General features: G+C 46.4%; 2 protein-coding genes across 2 annotated transcripts in view; one reads left to right on the top strand and one right to left on the bottom strand.

The window, feature by feature from the left end:
* Positions 1-491: 491 nt before the first annotated feature.
* LOC138367067 (uncharacterized) lies at positions 492-3,853 on the top strand. The gene is made up of 2 exons (XM_069328462.1): positions 492-1,038; positions 1,911-3,853. Exons 1-2 carry the CDS (start codon positions 492-494, stop codon positions 3,851-3,853), a joined length of 2,490 nt encoding a protein of 829 aa, XP_069184563.1.
* Positions 3,854-10,979: 7,126 nt separating this feature from the next.
* LOC138367066 (uncharacterized) overlaps positions 10,980-20,071 on the bottom strand; it is a 15,505-nt gene continuing 6,413 nt past the window's right edge. The window contains exons 4-5 of the mRNA XM_069328461.1: positions 12,806-13,944; positions 10,980-11,074 (exon numbers count right to left, since the gene is read on the bottom strand). Of these exons, the coding sequence (XP_069184562.1) occupies positions 10,980-11,074; positions 12,806-13,944 (1,234 nt within the window). The remainder of the gene's footprint in view (positions 11,075-12,805; positions 13,945-20,071) is intronic.

Genomic DNA, 20,071 nt, shown 5'->3' with positions numbered 1-20,071 from the left:
CAAGCAATAGGCATCTCAGGCTCCATCTTAGAGTTAATAAAAGACAGCCTTCAAGAACGGACTCCAGAGGTTATCCTCAATGGAACAGAATCCGAAAATCATTCAACTGGAGCCAGCGTTCCACAGGGTAGTGTGCTGGGCTCTCTGCTGTGGAATATTTACTTCAACGATCTACTTCATCTCATTCCTGAAGCTAAAGTCTATGCTGATGACTGCACTCTAACCTTCACATACAGAAAGGAAGAAATGCCAACTGCTGCAAGAATCGTCAATCACAAACTTACAGCGATTTCTGCCTGGGAAAATGGCAGGTAGAACTGCCATTCTACCTGAAAGGAGATTGCAGTTCATATTTGCGGCTGAGAGACACAAGCGATGATGATAACTAGACTGCACATGGCAAATCGGAAAAACTTACAAATGGATGACAAAACTCTAGAGATGACTTATGAAAGGACATTTTGGGAATGAAGTTCGACTTTTCAATGACAATGAAGAGTCACATGCTTAACCTAGCCCAAAAGGCAGCCAGGAAACTTACAGTCTTACTGCGCATCTCTCACCCTCATGACAGCAAAAGCTGCAAAACCTTATATGAAGCACAATTTCGCTCTCATCTAGAGTATGCACCCCTTACCTGGATTGCTTGCCTCCCCATCGTTCATCAGACTGTTGGACGGGCAACAGTGGAGAGACGGGCAAGAAGGCTTATCTCTAGTCTTGACCAAGTCTGGTGGGAACGGTCTGAACATCAGACCCTGCAACATCGTCATGACGTTGGTGGTCTTACTGTTATGTACAAGGCCAACATCCTCAAAGTTCCGCTCCTGGCTCAACTCCGTAGACAACCAATAGTTGCCACCCGTAGCACAGGGTTCTCAACCTTCAACAGTCTCATGCTGGAAGTTCCTTTCTTAAGAACATCTCTCCATCAGCTATCATTCACTCTTAGACTGACTCGCATCTGGAACTTGTTCACTCAACAGGTTGATACACGAAACATCAGGTCAACTGATCACATGAAGTCTCTGGCACACAGTTGGCTACAGACTCATCGTGTCCCTTTTATAATTGTTACCTAATGTTGTTAATGAATAAAGGCTATTCATACTGATGCATATAAAAGCCCATGAAATAAATGGGTCTCTCGTAGTAGGATTGAAATGAGCTGTAGAAGGATTACAGCTCTTGCTTGCAGTTTCACCAGGTTCCTTATATGATAGTTCCACTATGTGATGGCTGCAAAGTACATTCTCATGAAATAAATGAGAATCTAGGAGCAGGCTTCAGATGAGGTGAGGCAGGGTGTTGCGAGAAGAGGAGGGAGCCGGGGGGGGGGGGTGATGGAGGTGAGAGACGGATCTCAGCAACACAGAACGTAACCATAATGATATTTTTAAGGGCTAACAACTTAATTATGAGAGAGAGGGGAGAGGGAAGGGAAGGAAAGTGTAGAGGATGTGAGTGGAGAGGAGCAGGGCAAGAGGAGAAAGGAAATGTTAGGGTAGAAAGGTAGAGATAGGAAGAGAGAGGTGAGGGGGGAGGGGGGAAGGGAGAAAGAGGAGGAGAGGGGTGGGGGAAAGGGAAAGAGAAAAGAGGAAAGAGAGGGAGGATAATGAAACAGATGAGAGAGGGGGCAGAGGGACGGATTATTGGGACGGAAGACGGGGGAGGGGGTGAATGGGGGAGAGAGGGTGGAGGGGAAAAGAGAGGGGAGGGAGAGGGGAGGGAGAAACCTGGGGACGGGGAAGGGGGAGTGACATCTTGCAATCACAGGTAGGTGCAAGATTTCTAACATTGATGTATCATGTAAGATGTGTAAGATAAGTTGATTTACGACAACACTTCCTGAGAGGTGTTAGCCTCTCCTGAGTCAGGAGACACAGTCACTCTTACTACCCATTATGTAGGCACGGGCACTCTTACTACCCATTATGTAGACACGGGCACTCTTACTACCCATTATGTAGACACGGGCACTCTTACTACCCATTATGCAGACACGGGCGCTCTTACTACCCATTATGTAGACACTGACACTCTTACTACCCATTATGTAGACACGGGCACTCTTACTACCCATTATGTAGACACAGGCACTCTTACTACCCATTATGTAGACACAGGCGCTCTTACTACCCATTATGTCGACACGGGCGCTCTTACTACCCATTATGTAGACACGGGCGCTCTTACTACCCATTATGTAGACACAGGCGCTCTTACTACCCATTATGTAGACACTGACACTCTTACTACCCATTATGTAGACACGGGCGCTCTTACTACCCATTATGTCGACACGGGCGCTCTTACTACCCATTATGTAGACACTGACACTCTTACTACCCATTATGTAGACACGGACACTCTTACTATCCATTATGTCGACACGGGCGCTCTTACTACCCATTATGTAGACACTGACACTCTTACTACCCATTATGTAGACACGGGCGCTCTTACTACCCATTATGTCGACACGGGCGCTCTTACTACCCATTATGTAGACACTGACACTCTTACTACCCATTATGTAGACACGGGCGCTCTTACTACCCATTATGTAGACACTGACACTCTTACTACCCATTATATAGACACGGGCACTCTTACTACCCATTATGTAGACACTGACACTCTTACTACCCATTATGTAGACACGGGCGCTCTTACTACCCATTATGTAGACACGGACACTCTTACTACCCATTATGTAGACACTGACACTCTTACTACCCATTATGTAGACACGGGCGCTCTTACTACCCATTATGTAGACACGGGCACTCTTACTACCCATTATGTAGACACTGACACTCTTACTACCCATTATGTAGACACGGGCACTCTTACTACCCATTATGTAGACACTGACACTCTTACTACCCATTATGTAGACACGGGCACTCTTACTACCCATTATGTAGACACGGACACTCTTACTACCCATTATGTAGACACTGACACTCTTACTACCCATTATGTAGACACGGGCGCTCTTACTACCCATTATGTAGACACGGGCACTCTTACTACCCATTATGTAGACACTGACACTCTTACTACCCATTATGTAGACACGGGCGCTCTTACTACCCATTATGTAGACACGGGCGCTCTTACTACCCATTATGTAGACACGGACACTCTTACTACCCATTATGTAGACACGGGCACTCTTACTACCCATTATGTAGACACTGACACTCTTACTACCCATTATGTAGACACTGACACTCATACTACCCATTATATAGACACAGACACTCTTACTACCCATTATGTAGACACGGGCACTCTTACTACCCATTATGTAGACACTGACACTCTTACTACCCATTATATAGACACAGACACTCTTACTACCCATTATGTAGACACGGGCGCTCTTACTACCCATTATGTAGACACGGACACTCTTACTACCCATTATGTAGACACGGGCACTCTTACTACCCATTATGTAGACACGGGCGCTCTTACTACCCATTATGTAGACACGGACACTCTTACTACCCATTATGTAGACACGGGCGCTCTTACTACCCATTATGTAGACACGGACACTCTTACTACCCGTTATGTAGACACGGGCACTCTTACTACCCATTATGTAGACACGGGCGCTCTTACTACCCATTATGTAGACACGGACACTCTTACTACCCATTATGTAGACACGGGCGCTCTTACTACCCATTATGTAGACACGGACACTCTTACTACCCATTATGTAGACACTGACACTCTTACTACCCATTATGTAGACACGGACACTCTTACTACCCATTATGTAGACACGGGCGCTCTTACTACCCATTATATACAACTTGAAGAAGCCACACCTTGATCATCTGAACATATGTTTACATGTAAGTAAGATCGTATTCCGGGTTCTGTAAGAGGGTTGTAACGAAGCTCTTGAACATTAGTGACAGTAATGGTAAAGTATAGAGTGCGATCACTCGAACTTGTCCTGTCATTTACTCTAACAACATTTATACAGCTATCATCATTTTGAAAATCAAAATGTCTGCCGTATGTGACAAGTTGAAGCATACTACTGATGTGTATAAATATAAAAGCCATTGTGGAGACTGTTCACTCAACAACATGTGCTATACTTGACACACTAGTCATGCTGAGTCGGTATCTCACACTTCCTTGTAGAACAGATGAATTAAACAGCAACATTCACTACACCACAACACAGTCACGAGTCGTCGTGATATCAGAGATGCACTGACAGAAGGCGGCAGCAAACACATGATATCATATATATTCCCATCCACTCTTAGGTGGAAATAAACAGTCCATTCAACTGGACTGTTTAGGTGTCGAAACGCGGACCTTTTTCAATCGCGATTTTAGTATGCAGCAGGATGCTGCTTCTCAAAACTTTTCTTCTTAAGGCTGCTCATAGCCTAGTTGACAGTGCTACGGCCTCACACTAGTGGAGTCCGCGGTTCGAGACCATAGTGTCCAGGTCAGTTGCATGAGACCATCTTAATTCTTGAGTTTATTTCATTAATTAATATTCATATGAGTATAAGATCGATCATCAAATTGTTTCATAACATACCGTTGATGACATGATAACAGTCCTCACTACCACTCTCCCCGCCCGTGGGTGTGAGAGAGGGGAGGAGGGAGAGTGAGGGGCCCCTACCACTCTCACCCGCCCGTGGGTGAATGAGAGGGGAGGAGGGAGAGTGAGGGGCCCCCCTACCACTCTCCCCGCCCGTGGGTGAGTGAGAGGGGAGGAGGGAGAGTGAGGGCCCCCTACCACTCACACCCACCCGTGAGAGTGTGAGAGGTGAGGGTGGAGAGTGAGGGTCCCACTACCACTCACCGCCGCCCGTGAGTGTGTGAGAGGTGAGGGGGGAGAGTGAGGGCCCCCTACCACTCACCGCCGCCCGTGAGTGTGAGAGGTGAGGTGGGAGAGTGAGGGCCCGCTACCACTCTCCCTCTCCCGTGAGTGTGTGAGAGGTGAGGGGGGAGAGTGAGGGCCCCCTACCACTCACCGCCGCCCGTGAGTGTGTGAGAGGTTAGGGGGGAAAGTGAGGGGCCCCCTACCACTCTCCCCCGCCCGTGAGTGTGTGAGAGGTGAGGGGGGAGGGAGAGTGAGGGGCCCCCTACCACTCTCCCCCGCCCGTGAGTGTGTGAGAGGTGAGGGGCCCCCTACCACTCTCCCCCGCCCGTGAGTGTGTGAGAGGTGAGGGGGGAGGGAGAGTGAGGGGCCCCCTACCACTCACCCCCGCCCGTGAGTGTGTGATAGGTGAGGGGGGAGGGAGAGTGAGGGGCCCCCTACCACTCACCCCACCTGGTGTGTGCACCAGTCTCCGGGAAATAGCTGCTCTGCCATTCTCAAGATGTAAGCATATTTGCTCCTGAAATTGGAGTTTGTTCAGCCCAGAAGCGGCAGGACGTTATATAATTAAAAATGACTTTTGTTCGAGGTTCTCCTTATTTCCGGCAGTCTATGTAAATGAGAGCGACATTAAGGAGCGGAAAACGACTTCATAACTGCAACGACAGCCTGGGAATATTTATTTACAAGTCGTAGAGAAAAATAGGAGGCAAAAAGAAAAACGCTAGAGATGAAGAAGGTGCAATATAAGAGGAGAAAGTGGAGGTTATCATGGTGAGAGTGGCTGGCGAGCCCTGGCGAGCCCTGGCGAGGCCTCTCTACACTCCCACACTCCAACAATAATAGTCTTATTGCTCAACATCAAACTTGCAGTCCTATATAGTTCTTTCCTTACTTGCTTATTTCGCTGCACGAATTACGCTCCAATATTGTTGTCCAGAAATATAGTTAAGCAATTGGTACCTTGGATTAATTGTTAATGATTGTCCTTGTTTGCCTCCCGTGACAATATATCCAATATGACTTTATTTATAATATATCCTATTTGACTTTATTTATAATATATCCCATATGACTTTATTTAACAATATATTCAATATGACTTTATTTACAATATATCCATAATGACTTTATTTATATTTATAATATATCAAATATGACTTTATTTACAATATATTCCATGTGACTTTATTTACAATATATCTAATATTACTGTATTTATAATATATCCAATATGACTTTATTTACAATATATAGTATATGACTTTATTTACAATATTTTCAATATGATTTTTTTTAACAATATCTAATATGACTTTATTTAACAATACAGTCTTATGTAACAATAAATCCATTATACCATTGTCTTATATAACAACATATCCATTATAATATAGTCTTATGTAACTATATTTCCATTATAACATCTTATTTAAGTCATATTTAGTCTTATTTAACAAGACTTTCTTATTAAATAATGAATGTAGGAGGAGAGGATGCCCAGCTGGGACCAGGTCCCTCTCACCTCTCCCTTATTCTCATCTCCTCTCTTGCCTCTCCCCCTCTTTTCCCTCTTTTCCCCAACATCCTCCACTTCCCTTTCACTTGGGCTGGACGGTAGAGCGACGGTCTGGCTTCATGCAGGCCGGAGTTCAATCTACGACCGTTCACAGAGTTGGGCACCATACATCCGCCCGTCCCATCCCAAATCCTTAGCTTGACCCCTTCCAAGTGCTATATAGTCGTAATGGCTTGGTGCTTTCTCCTGATAGATCCCTTCCCATTTTTTAACCTCCATTTCAATCTTTCAGAAAGTAATGATTTTTTTTTATTAATACATGAGGTACATCTGCATTAGTGCAGCTACCCTAGACTATATGAAGTGGAGTACAGTGTGTGAAAAAAGCTAACTAGGTGATGCTAAAAAATCCCCATCACACAGGATAATTGGTCAAACAGAGGGATGTGATGGGCAGTCTGCACTGGCAGACTCCAAAAGCATTTTGAGGATATCATCAACACAAGATTGAATAAGGTAACAGTGGCAATAAAAGTCCCCATCTCGCAGGATGGTTAGTCATACAGGGCCATATGTTCTTAAGCCTGCACGTAAGTAGGGAAGCGTGGAAAAACATGCATAAACTCTACGGAAAACACAACCGCGATTTAGTCTTGATGTAAATGGCAGAGCTAGCTATAGACGGCGTTATTTCTTAACAAGGAGGTGCTTGACTGGCCCAGAGTAGTCACATAAGGTAAGGGAGTCCTCTAGTGTCGTGTTGAGTAACTGGGTGACGTTATTGATACTCTCACATCACAACCCTCTGTAAACAGTGTTCCTCTACACAGTGTTCCTCTACACAGTGTTCCTCTACACACAGTGTTCCTCTACACACAGTGTTCCTCTACACAGTGTTCCTCTACACAAAGTGTTCCTCTACACAGTGTTCCTCTACACACAGTGTTCCTCTACACAGTGTTCCTCTACACACAGTGTTCCTCTACACACAGTGTTCCTCTACACAGTGTTCCTCTACACACAGTGTTCCTCTACACACAGTGTTCCTCTACACACAGTGTTCCTCTACACAGTGTTCCTCTACACAGTGTTCCTCTACACACAGTGTTCCTTTACACACAGTGTTCATCTACACAGTTTTCCTATACACACAGTGTTCCTCTACACAGTGTTCCTCTACACACAGTGTTCATCTACACAGTGTTCCTCTACACACAGTGTTCCTCTACACAGTGTTCCTCTACACACAATGTTCATCTACACAGTGTCATCTACACACAGTGTTCATCTACACAGTGTTCCTCTACACACACTGTTCCTCTACACAGTGTTCCTCTACACAGTGTCATCTACACACAGTGTTCCTCTACACACAGTGTTCATCTACACAGTGTTCCTCTACACACAGTGTTCCTCTACACACAGTGTTCCTCTACACACAGTGTTCCTCTACACAGTGTTCCTCTACACACAGTGTTCCTCTACACAGTGTTCCTCTACACACAGTGTTCCTCTACACACAGTGTTCATCTACACAGTTTTCCTATACACACAGTGTTCCTCTACACAGTGTTCCTCTACACACAGTGTTCATCTACACAGTGTTCCTCTACACACAGTGTTCCTCTACACAGTGTTCCTCTACACACAATGTTCATCTACACAGTGTCATCTACACACAGTGTTCATCTACACAGTGTTCCTCTACACACAGTGTTCCTCTACACACAGTGTTCCTCTACACAGTGTCATCTACACACAGTTTTCCTCTACACAGTGTTCCTCTACACACAGTGTTCCTCTACACACAGTGTTCCTCTACACAGTGTTCCTCTACACACAGTGTTCCTCTACACAGTGTTCCTCTACACACAGTGTTCATCTACACAGTGTTCCTCTACACACAGTGTTCCTCTACACACAGTGTTCCTCTACACACAATGTTCCTCTACACAGTGTTCCTCTACACACAGTGTTCCTCTACACAGTGTTCCTCTACACACAGTGTTCATCTACACAGTGTTCCTCTACACACAGTGTTCATCTACACAGTGTTCCTCTACACACAGTGTTCATCTACACACAGCGTTCCTCTACACACAGTGTTCCTCTACACAATGTTCCTCTACACACAGTGTTCATCTACACAGTGTTCCTCTACACACAGTGTTCCTCTACACACAGTGTTCCTCTACACACAGTGTTCATCTACACAGTGTTCTTCTACACACAGTGTTCATCTACACACAATGTTCCTCTACACACAGTGTTCATCTACACAGTGTTCCTCTACACACAGTGTTCCTCTACACACAGTGTTCCTCTACACACAGTGTTCATCTACACAGTGTTCCTCTACACACAGTGTTCATCTACACACAGTGTTCCTCTACACACAGTGTTCATCTACACAGTGTTCCTCTACACACAGTGTTCCTCTACACAGTGTTCCTCTACACACAGTGTTCATCTACACAGTGTTCCTCTACACACAGTGTTCATCTACACAGTGTTCCTCTACACACAGTGTTCATCTACACACAGCGTTCCTCTACACACAGTGTTCCTCTACACAATGTTCCTCTACACACAGTGTTCATCTACACAGTGTTCCTCTACACACAGTGTTCCTCTACACACAGTGTTCCTCTACACACAGTGTTCATCTACACAGTGTTCTTCTACACACAGTGTTCATCTACACACAATGTTCCTCTACACACAGTGTTCATCTACACAGTGTTCCTCTACACACAGTGTTCCTCTACACACAGTGTTCCTCTACACACAGTGTTCATCTACACAGTGTTCCTCTACACACAGTGTTCATCTACACACAGTGTTCCTCTACACACAGTGTTCATCTACACAGTGTTCCTCTACACACAGTGTTCATCTACACACAGTGTTCATCTACACACAGTGTTCATCTTCACAGAGCTTGGCTTCCATATCTCAGTCACTCGCTAAGTCTTTGTCACCTCAAAAATTCATACAACCTTTCTAAGTACATGTTCTGTAGTATACAATGTTCTGTAGTTTACAATGTCCTGTAGTTTACAATGTCCTGTAGTTTACAATGTCCTGTAGTTTACAATGTCCTGTAGTATACAATGTCCTGTAGTATACAATGTCCCGTAGTTTACAATGTCCTGTAGTATACAATGTCCTCTAGTATACAATGTCCTCTAGTATACAATGTCCTGTAGTATACAATGTTCTGTTGTATACAATGTTCTGTTGTATACAATGTTCTGTAGTATACAATGTTCTTTAATATATAATGTTCTGTAGTATACAATGTTCTGTTGTATACAATGTTCTTTAGTATACAATGTCCTGTAGTATACAATGTTCTGTGGTATACGATGTTTTGTAGTATACAATGTTCTTTAGTATACAATGTTCTTTAGTATACAATGTCCTGAAGTATACCATGTTCCGTAGTAAACAATGTCCTGTAGTTTACAATGTCCTGTAGTATACAATGTCCTGTAGTATACAATGTCCTGTAGTTTACAATGTCCTGTAGTATGAAATGTCCTGTAGTTTACAATGTCCTGTAGTATACCATGTCCTGTAGTATACAATGTTGTGTAGTATACAATGTCCTGTAGTTTACAATGTCCTGTAGTATACAATGTTCTGTTGTATACAATGTTTTGTAGTATACAATGTTCTGTAGTATACAATGTTCTGTGGTATACGATGTTTTGTAGTATACAATGTTCTTTAGTATACAATGTCCTGTAGTATACAATGTTCTGTAGTATACAATGTCCTGTAGTATACAATGTCTTGTAGTATACCATGTTCTTTAGTATACAATGTCATGTAGTATTCCATGTTCCGTAGTATACAATGTCCTGTAGAATACAATGTCCTATAGTATACATTGTTCTGTAGAATACAATGTTCTGTAGTATACAATGTTCTGTAGTATACAATGTCCTGTAGTATACAATGTTCTGTAGTATACAATGTTCTTTGGTATACGATGTTTTGTAGTATACAATGTTCTTTAGTATACAATGTCCTGAAATATACCATGTTCCGGAGTATACAATGTCCTGTAGTATACAATGTTCTGTAGTATACAATGTCCTGTATTATACAATGTTCTGTAGTTTACAATGTCCTGTAGTATACAATGTCCTGTAGTATACAATGTCCTGTAGTATACAGTGTCCCGTAGTTTACAATGTCCTGTAGTATGAAATGTCCTGTAGTATACAATGTCCTGTAGTATACAATGTTCTGTAGTATACAGTGTCCTGTAGTATGAAATGTCCTGTAGTATACAATGTCCTGTAGTATACAATGTTCTGTAGTATACAATGTCCTGTATTATACAATGTTCTGTAGTATACAATGTCCTGTATTATACAATGTTCTGTAGTATACAATGTCCTGTAGTATACAATGTCCTGTAGTATACCATGTTTCGTAGTATACAATGTCCTGTAGTATACAATGTTCTGTAGTATACAATGTCCTGTATTATACAATGTTCTGTAGTATACAATGTCCTGTATTATACAATGTTCTGTAGTATACAATGTCCTGTAGTATACAATGTCCTGTAGTTTACAATGTCCTGTAGTATTCAGTGTCCTGTAGTTTACAATCTCCTGAAGTATGCAATGTCCCGTAGTTTACAATGTCCTGTAGTTTGCAATCTCCTGTAGTATACAATGTCCCGTAGTATACAATGTTCTGTAGTATACATTGTTCTGTAGTATACATTGTTCTGTAGTATACAATGTTCTGTAGTATACAATGTCCTGTAGTATACCATGTTCTTAAGTATACAATGTCCTGTAGTATACCATGTTCCGTAGTATACAATGACCTGTAGTATACAATGTCCAGTAGTATACATTGTTCTGTAGTATACATTGTTCTGTAGTATACAATGTCCTGTAGTATACAATGTTCTGTAGTATACAATGTCCTGTAGTATACAATGTCCTGTAGTATACAATGTCCTGTAGTATACAATGTTCTGTAGTATACAATGTTCTGAAGTATACAATGTTCTGTTGTATACAATGTCCTGTTGTATTATTTCAGTGGTGTGACTTTCCCTCCAGACCTCAAGTATGGATCTCACTCTAATTACCCGCACAGTGTTGATGGTGTTGCTGCTGGTGTTGTTGGTGTTTCTGTTTGTGTTGTTGGTGTTGCTGCAGGTGTTGTTGGTGTTGCTGCTGGTGTTGGTAGTGTTGCTACTGGTGTTGGTAGTGTTGCTGCTGGTGTTGCTGCTGGTGTTGTTGTTGTTGCTGCTGGTGTTGGTAGTGTTTCTGCTGGTGTTGGTAGTGTTGCTGCTGGTGTTGTTGGTGTTGCTGCTGGTGTTGTTGGTGTTGCTTTTGGTGTTGTTGGTGGTGCTGTTGGTGTTGTTTTTTTTGATACTTGTATTGCTTGTGTTGCCGCTGGTGATGTTGATGTTGCTGTTGGTGTTATTGGTGTTGCCGCTTGTGTTGTTAGTGTTGCTGTTGGTGTTGTTGGTGTTGCTCTTGGTGTTGTTGGTGTTGTTTTTGTTGTTGGTGATGTTGGTGTTGCGTCTGGTGTTGGTAGTGTTGCTGCTGGTGTTGTTGGTGTTGCCACTGGTGTTGTTGGTGTTGCTCTTGGTGTTGTTGGTGTTGTTTTTGTTGTTGGTGTTGTTGGTGTTGCTGCTGGTGTTGTTGGTGTTGCCGCTTGTGTTGTTAGTGTTGCTGTTGGTGTTGTTGGTGTTGCTGCTTGTGTTGCTGCTGGTATTGTTGGTGTTGCTACTGTTGTTGTTGTTGTTGCTGCTGGTGTTGGTAGTGTTGCGCTGGTGTTGTTGCTGGTGTTGTTGTTGTTGCTGCTAGTGTTGTTGGTGTTGCTGCTTGTGTTGCTGCTGGTGTTGCTTCTGGTGTTGTTGGCGTTGCCGCTTGTGTTGTTGGTGTTGCTGCTGGTGTTGCTGCTGGTGTTGGTAGTGTTGCTACTGGTGTTGGTAGTGTTGCTGCTGGTGTTGCTGCTGGTGTTGTTGTTGTTGCTGCTGGTGTTGGTAGTGTTTCTGCTGGTGTTGCTGCTGGTGTTGTTGGTGTTGCCGCTTGTGTTGTTGGTGTTCCTGCTGGTGTTGCTGGTGGTGTTGCTGCTGGTGTTGATAGTGTTGCTACTGGTGTTGGTAGTGTTGCTGCTGGTGTTGTTGTTGTTGCTGCTGGTGTTGGTAGTGTTTCTGCTGGTGTTGCTGCTGGTGTTGGTAGTGTTTCTGCTGGTGTTGCTGCTGGTGTTGTTTTTGTTGTTGGTGTTGTTGGTGTTGCTGCTGGTGTTGTTGGTGTTGCTGCTGGTGTTGTTGGTGTTGCTGCTGGTGTTGTTGGTGTTGCTGCTGGTGTTTGTAGTGTTGCTTTTGGTGTTGTTGGTGGTGCTGTTGGTGTTGTTTGTGTTGATACTTGTATTGCTTGTGTTGCCGCTGGTGATGTTGCTGTTGGTGTTGTTGGTGTTGCTGCTGGAGTTGTTTGTGTTGCTGCTAGTGTTGTTGGTGTTGCTCTTGGTGTTGTTGGTGTTGTTTTTGTTGTTGGTGTTGTTGGTGTTGCTTCTGGTGTTGGTAGTGTTGCCGCTGGTATTGTTGGTATTGCCACTGGTGTTGTTGGTGTTGTTTTTGTTGTTGGTGTTGTTGGTGTTGTTGCTGGTGTTGTTAGTGTTGAGGCTGGTGTTGTTGGTGTTGCCGCTGGTGTTGTTAGTGATGCCGCTGGTGTTGCCGCTGGTATTGTTGGTGTTGCCGTTGGTGTTGTTGGTGTTGCCGCTGGTTTTGTTGGTGTTGCCGCTGGTGTTGTTTGTGTTGTCACTGGTGTTGTTGGTGTTGTCGCTGGTATTGTTGGTGTTGCCGCTGGTATTGTTGGTGTTGCCGCTGGTGTTGTTGGTGTTGCCGCTGGTGTTGTTGGTGTTGCCGCTGGTTTTGTTGCTGTTGCCGCTGGTGTTGTTGGTGTTGCCGCTGGTGTGGTTGGTGTTGCCACTGGTGTTGTTGGTGTTGTCGCTGGTATTGTTGGTGTTGCCGCTGGTGTTGTTGGTGTTGCCGCTAGTATTGTTGGTGTTGCCGCTGGTTTTGTTGGTGTTGCCGCTGGTTTTGTTGGTGTTGCCGCTGGTGTTGTTGGTGGTGCCGCTGGTGTGGTTGGTGGTGCCGCTGGTGTTGTTGGTGGTGCCGCTGGTGTGGTTGGTGTTGCCGCTGGTGTTGTTGGTGTTGCCGCTGGTTTTGTTGGTGTTGCCGCTGGTGTTGTTGGTGTTGCCGTTGGTGTGGTTGGTGTTGCCACTGGTGTTGTTGGTGTTGCCGCTAGTATTGTTGGTGTTGCCGCTGGTTTTGTTGGTGTTGCCGCTGGTTTTGTTGGTGTTGCCGCTGGTGTTGTTGGTGGTGCCGCTGGTGTTGTTGGTGTTGCCTCTGGTGTTGTTGGTGTTGCTGCTGGTGTTGTTGATGTTGCTGCTTGTGTTGTTGGTGTTGCTGATTGTGTTGTTCGTTTTGCTGCTGGTGTAGTTGGTGTAGCCGCTGGTGTTGCTGGTGTTGTTAGTGGTGCCGCTGGTGTTGTTGGTGTTGCTGCTATTGTTGTTGGTGTTGCCGCTGGTGTTGTTAGTGTTGCCGATGGTGTTGTTAGTGTGGCCCCTGGTGTTGTTAGTGATGCCACTGGTGTTGTTGGTGTGGTTGGTGTTGCTGCTGGTGTTGTTAGTGTTGCCACTGGTGTTGTTAGTGATGCCGCTGGTGTTTTTGGTGTTGCTGCTGGTGTTTCAGGTGTTGCTGCTCGTGTTGTTTGTGTTATTGGTGTTGCTGATACTATTGTTGGTGGTGCTGCTGGTGTTGTTTGTGTTGCCGCTGGTGTTTTTTATTTTGCCACCGGTGTTGCTTGTGTTGCTGCTAGTGTTGTAAGTGTTGCTGCTGAAGTGCGCTGGTGTTGTTGTGTTTAACACTGGTGTTGCTGGTGTTGCTGCTGGTGTTGATAGTGTTCCTGCTAGTGTTGTTAGTGTTGCCGCCGAAGTGCGCTGGTGTTGCTGCTGGTGTTGTTGCTGTTGCCGCTGGTGTTGCTGTTGTTGTTAGTGTGGCTTCTGGTGTTGTTGGTGTTCCCGCTGGTGTTGCTGGTGTTGCCGCTTGAGTTGTTGGTGTTGCTGCTTGTGTTGTTGGTGTTGCCGCTGGTATTGTTGGTGTTGCCGCTGGTGTTGTTGGTGTTCCCGCTGGTGTTGTTGGTGCTGCTGCTGGTGTTGTTGATGTTGCTGTTGGTATTGTCAGCGTTACTGCTGGTGTTGTCGGTGTTGCTGCTCGTGTTTCCGCTGGTGTTGCTGCTGGTGTTGTTGGTGTTACTGCTGGTGTTGCCGCTGGTGTTGCCGCTGGTGTTGTTGGTGTTTCCGTTGGTGTTGTTGGTGTTGTTGGTGGTGTTCCCGCTGGTGTTGTTGGTGTTGCCGCTGGTGTTATTGGTGTTTCCGCTGGTGTTTTTGTGTTCCTGCTGGTGTTGTTAGTGTTCCCGCTGGTGTTGTTAGTGTTCCGGCTGGTGTTGTTTGTGTTCCCGCTGGTGTTTATGGTGTTGCCGCTGGTTTTGTTGGTGTTGCCGCTGGTGTTGTTAGTGTTGCAGCAAGTTTTGTTAGTGTTTCCGCTGGTGTTGTTCGTTTTGCCGCTGGTGTTGATGGTGTTGCTGCTGGTATTGATAGTGTTGCCGATGGTATTATTGGTGTTGTTTTTGGTGTTGCTGCTTGTGTTGTTGGTGTTGCCGCTGGTGATGTTGGTGTTGCTGCTGGTGTTATTGGTGTTGCTGCTGATGTTGTTGGTGTTGCTGCTGGTGATGTTGGTGTTGCTGCTGGTGTTGGTAGTGTTGCTGCTGGTGTTGTTGGTGTTGCTGCTTGTGTTGTTACTGTTGCTGCTGGTGTTATTTGTCTTGCCGCTGGTGTTCTTGGTGTTGCTGCTGATGTTGTTACTGTTGCCACTGGTGTTGTTGGTGTTGCCGCTGGTGTTTTTGGTTTTGCCGCTGGTGTTGATGTTGTTGTTGGTGTTGCTGCTGGTATTGTTAGTGTTGCCGCTGGAGTTGTTGGTGCTGTTGCTCACATGTTTGGTGTTGCCGCTGGTGTTGTTAGTGGTACCGCTGGTGTTGTTGGTATTGCCGCTGGTGTTGTTAGTGTTGCCACTGGTGTTGTTGGTGTTGCAGCTGGTGTTGCTAGTGTTGCCGCTGGTGTTGTTAGTGTGGTCGCTGGTGTTGTTAGCGCTGCTGCTGGTGTTGTTTGTGTTGCCGCTGGTGTTGTTGGTGTTGCACTTGATGTTTTTGGTGTTGCTGCTGGTGTTGTTGGTGTTGCCGCTGGTGTTGTTGGTGTTGCTGCTGATGTTGTTGGTGTTGCGGCTGGTGTTATTGGTGTTGCATCTGGTGTTGTTGGTGTTGCCGCTGGTGTTGTTAGTGTTGCCTGTGGTGTTTTTAGTGTTTCCGCTGGTGTTGTTAGTGATGCCGCTGGTGTTGTTGGTGTTGCCGCTGGTGTTGTTGGTGTTGCCGCTCGTGTTGTTGGTGTTGCCGTTGGTGTTATTAGTGTTGCTGATGGTGTTGTTAGTGTTGCCGCTGGTATTGTTAGTGTTTCCGCTGGCGTTGTTGTGTTGCCGCTGGTGTTGTTAATGTTGCTGCTGTTGTTGGTAATGTTTTGCTGGTGTTGCTGCTGGTGTTGGTAGTGTTGCTGCTGGTGTTGTTGGTGTTGCTGCTGGTGTTGGTGTTGCTGCTGGTGTTGTTGGTGTTGCTGATGGTGTTGTTAGTGTTGTGGCTGGTGTTGTTGGTGTTGCTGCTGGTGTTGTTGGTGTTGCCGCTGGTGTTGTTGGTGTTGCTGCTGGTGTTGCTGGTGTTGCTGCTGGTGTTGCTGGTGTTGCTTCTGGTGTTGGTAGTGTAGCCGAAGGCGTTGTTGGTGTTGCTGCTGGTGTTGTTAGTGTTGCTGATGGTGTTGCTGCTGGTGTTGTTGGTGTTGTTGCTGGTGTTGTTGGTGTTGCTGCTGGTGTTGGTAGTGTTGCTTTTGGTGTTGTTGGTGTTGCTGTTGGTGTTGCTGGTGGTATTTTTGGTGTTGCTGCTGGTGATGTTGGTGTTGCTGCTGGTGTTGTTGGTGTTGCTGCTGGTGTTGTTGGTGTTGCTGCTAGTGTTGTTGGTGTTGCTTCTGGTGTTATTGGTGTTGCTCTTGGTGTTGTTTTTGTTGTTGGTGTTGCCGCTTGTGTTGTTGATGTTGAGGCTGGTGTTGTTGGTGTTGCTGTTGGTGTTGTTGTTGTTGCTGCTGGTGTTGCCGCTTGTGTTGTTAGTGTTGAGGCTGGTGTTGTTGGTGTTGCTGCTTTTGTTGTTGGTGTCTGGTGGTGTTGTTGGTGTTGCCGCTGGTATTGTTGGTGTTACTGCTGGTGTTGTTGGTGTTGCCGCTTGTGTTGTTAGTGTTGCCGCTGGTGTTGCGGTTGGTGTTGTTGGTGTTGCCGCTTGTGTTGTTAGTGTTGCCGCTGGTGTTGTTGGTGTTGCCGCTGGTGTTGTTGGTGTTGCCACTGGTGTTGTTGGTGTTGCTGCTGGTGTTGCCGCTTGTGTTGCGGTTGGTGTTGTTGGTGTTGCCGCTTGTGTTGTTAGTGTTGCTGCTGGTGTTGTTGGTGTTGCTGCTGGTGTTGTTGGTGTTCCCGCTGGTGTTGTTGGTGTTGCTGCTGGTGTTGTTGGTGTTGCTGCTGGTGTTGTTAGTGTTGCTGCTGGTGTTGTTGGTGTTGCTGCTGGTGTTGTTGGTGTTGCCACTGGTGTTGTTGGTGTTGCTGCTGGTGTTGTTGGTGTTGCTGCTGGTGTTGATAGTGTAGCTGCTGGTGTTGTTTGTGTTGCTGCTGGTGTTGTTGATGTTGCCGCTGGTGTTGTTGGTGTTGCTGCTGGTGTTGTTGGTGTTGCCGCTGGTGTTGTTGGTGTTGCTGCTGGTATTGTTGGTGTTGCCGCTGGTGTTGTTGGTGTTGCTGCTGGTGTTGTTGGTGTTCCTGCTGGTGTTGCCGCTGGTGTTGTTAGTGTTGCTGCTGGTGTTGATAGTGTTGCTGCTGGTGTTGTTTGTGTTGCTGCTGGTGTTGTTGGTGTTGCTGCTGGTGTTGTTGGTGTTGCTGCTGGTGTTGTTGGTGTTGCCGCTGGTGTTGTTGGTGTTGCTGCTGGTATTGTTGGTGTTGCCGCTGGTGTTGTTGGTGTTGCTGCTGGTGTTGTTGGTGTTGCCGCTGGTGTTGTTGGTGTTGCCGCTGGTGTTGTTAGTGTTGCCGCTGGTGTTGTTGGTGTTGCCGCTGGTGTTGTTTGTGTTGCCGCTGGTGTTGTTGGTGTTGTCGCTGGTGTTGTTTGTGTTGCCGCTGGTGTTGTTGGTGTTGTTGGTGTTATTGTTGCCGCTGGTGTTGTTGGTGTTGCAGCGGGTGTTGTTAGTGTTGCCACTGGTGTTGTTGATGTTGCTGCTGGTGTTGTTGGTGTTGCTGTTGGTGTTGTTAGTGATGCTGCTGGTGTTGCTGTTTGTGTTCTTGGTTTTGATGCTGGTGTTGCTTATGTTGCCGTGGAGTTGTTAGTGTTGCTGCTAGTGTTATTGCTGTTGCCGCTGGTGTTGTTGGTGTTGCCGCTGGTGTTGTTGGTGTTGCCGCTGGCGTTGTTGTTGTTGGTGTTGCTGCTGGTGTTGTTGGGGTTGCTGCTGGTGTTGTTGGGGTTGCTGTTGGTGGTGTTGCTGCTGGTGTTGTTGGTGTTGCTGCTGGTGTTGCTGCTGGTGTTGTTGGTGTTGCCGCTGGTGTTGTTGGTGTTGCTTCTGGTATTGTTGGTGTTGCTGCTGGTGTTGTTGGTGTTACTGCTGGTGTTGTTGGTGTTGCTTCTGGTGTTGTTGGTGTTGCTGCTGGTGTTGTTGGTGTTGCTTCTGGTATTGTTGGTGTTGCTGCTGGTGTTGTTGGTGTTGCTGCTGGTGTTGTTGGTGTTGCTGCTGGTGTTGTTGGTGTTGCCGCTGGTGTTGTTGGTGTTGCTGCTGGTGTTGTTGGTGTTGCTGCTGGTGTTGTTGGTGTTGCTTCTGGTGTTGTTGGTGTTGCCGCTGGTGTTGTTGGTGTTGCTGCTGGTGATGTTGGTGTTGCCGCTGATGTTGTTGGTGTTGCTGTTGGTGGTGTTGGTGTTGTTGTTGCTGTTGCTGTTGGTGTTGCCGCTGGTGTTGTTGGTGTTGCTGCTGGTGTTGTTGGTGTTGCTGCTGGTGTTGTTGGTGTTGCTGTTGGTGGTGTTGGTGTTGCTGCTGGTGTTGTTGGTGTTGCTGCTGGTGTTGTTGGGGTTGCTGCTGGTGTTGTTGGGGTTGCTGCTGGTGTTGTTGGTGTTGCTGCTGGTGTTGTTGCTGCTGGTGTTGTTGGGGTTGCTGCTGGTGTTGTTGGTGTTGCTGCTGGTGTTGTTGGTGTTGCTGCTGGTGTTGTTGGTGTTGCTGTTGGTGTTGTTGGTGTTGCTGCTGGTGTTGTTGGTGTTGCTGCTGGTGTTGTTGGTGTTGCTGCTGGTGTTGTTGGGGTTGCTGCTGGTGTTGTTGGTGTTGCTGCTGGTGTTGTTGGTGTTGCTGCTGGTGTTGTTGGGGTTGCTGCTGGTGTTGTTGGTGTTGCTGTTGGTGGTGTTGCTGCTGGTGTTGTTGGTGTTGCTGCTGGTGTTGCTGCTGGTGTTGTTGGTGTTGCTGCTGGTGTTGTTGCTGCTGGTGTTGTTGGGGTTGCTGCTGGTGTTGTTGGTGTTGCTGCTGGTGTTGTTGGTGTTGCTGCTGGTGTTGTTGGTGTTGCTGTTGGTGTTGTTGGTGTTGCTGCTGGTGTTGTTGGTGTTGCTGCTGGTGTTGTTGGTGTTGCTGCTGGTGTTGTTGGGGTTGCTGCTGGTGTTGTTGGTGTTGCTGCTGGTGTTGTTGGTGTTGCTGCTGGTGTTGTTGGGGTTGCTGCTGGTGTTGTTGGTGTTGCTGTTGGTGGTGTTGCTGCTGGTGTTGTTGGTGTTGCTGCTGGTGTTGCTGCTGGTGTTGTTGGTGTTGCTGCTGGTGTTGTTGGTGTTGCTGCTGGTGTTGTTGGGGTTGCTGCTGGTGTTGTTGGTGTTGCTGCTGGTGTTGTTGCTGCTGGTGTTGTTGGGGTTGCTGCTGGTGTTGTTGGTGTTGCTGCTGGTGTTGTTGGTGTTGCTGCTGGTGTTGTTGGTGTTGCTGCTGGTGTTGTTGGTGTTGCTGCTGGTGTTGTTGGTGTTGCTGCTGGTGTTGTTGGGGTTGCTGCTGGTGTTGTTGGTGTTGCTGTTGGTGGTGTTGGTGTTGCTGCTGGTGTTGTTGGTGTTGCTGCTGGTGTTGTTGGGGTTGCTGCTGGTGTTGTTGGGGTTGCTGCTGGTGTTGTTGGTGTTGCTGCTGGTGTTGTTGCTGCTGGTGTTGTTGGGGTTGCTGCTGGTGTTGTTGGTGTTGCTGCTGGTGTTGTTGGTGTTGCTGCTGGTGTTGTTGGTGTTGCTGCTGGTGTTGTTGGTGTTGCTGGTGGTGTTGTTGGTGTTGCTGTTGGTGTTGTTGGTGTTGCTGCTGGTGTTGTTGGTGTTGCTGCTGGTGTTGTTGGTGTTGCTGCTGGTGTTGTTGGGGTTGCTGCTGGTGTTGTTGGTGTTGCTGCTGGTGTTGTTGGTGTTGCTGCTGGTGTTGTTGGGGTTGCTGCTGGTGTTGTTGGTGTTGCTGTTGGTGGTGTTGCTGCTGGTGTTGTTGGTGTTGCTGCTGGTGTTGCTGCTGGTGTTGTTGGTGTT

The sequence above is a fragment of the Procambarus clarkii genome, chromosome 21, assembly GCF_040958095.1.
Source record: "Procambarus clarkii isolate CNS0578487 chromosome 21, FALCON_Pclarkii_2.0, whole genome shotgun sequence".
NCBI lineage: Eukaryota > Metazoa > Arthropoda > Malacostraca > Decapoda > Cambaridae > Procambarus > Procambarus clarkii.
The sequence above is the reverse complement of the archived record's forward strand: the minus strand, read 5'-3'. Positions and strand labels throughout refer to the sequence as shown.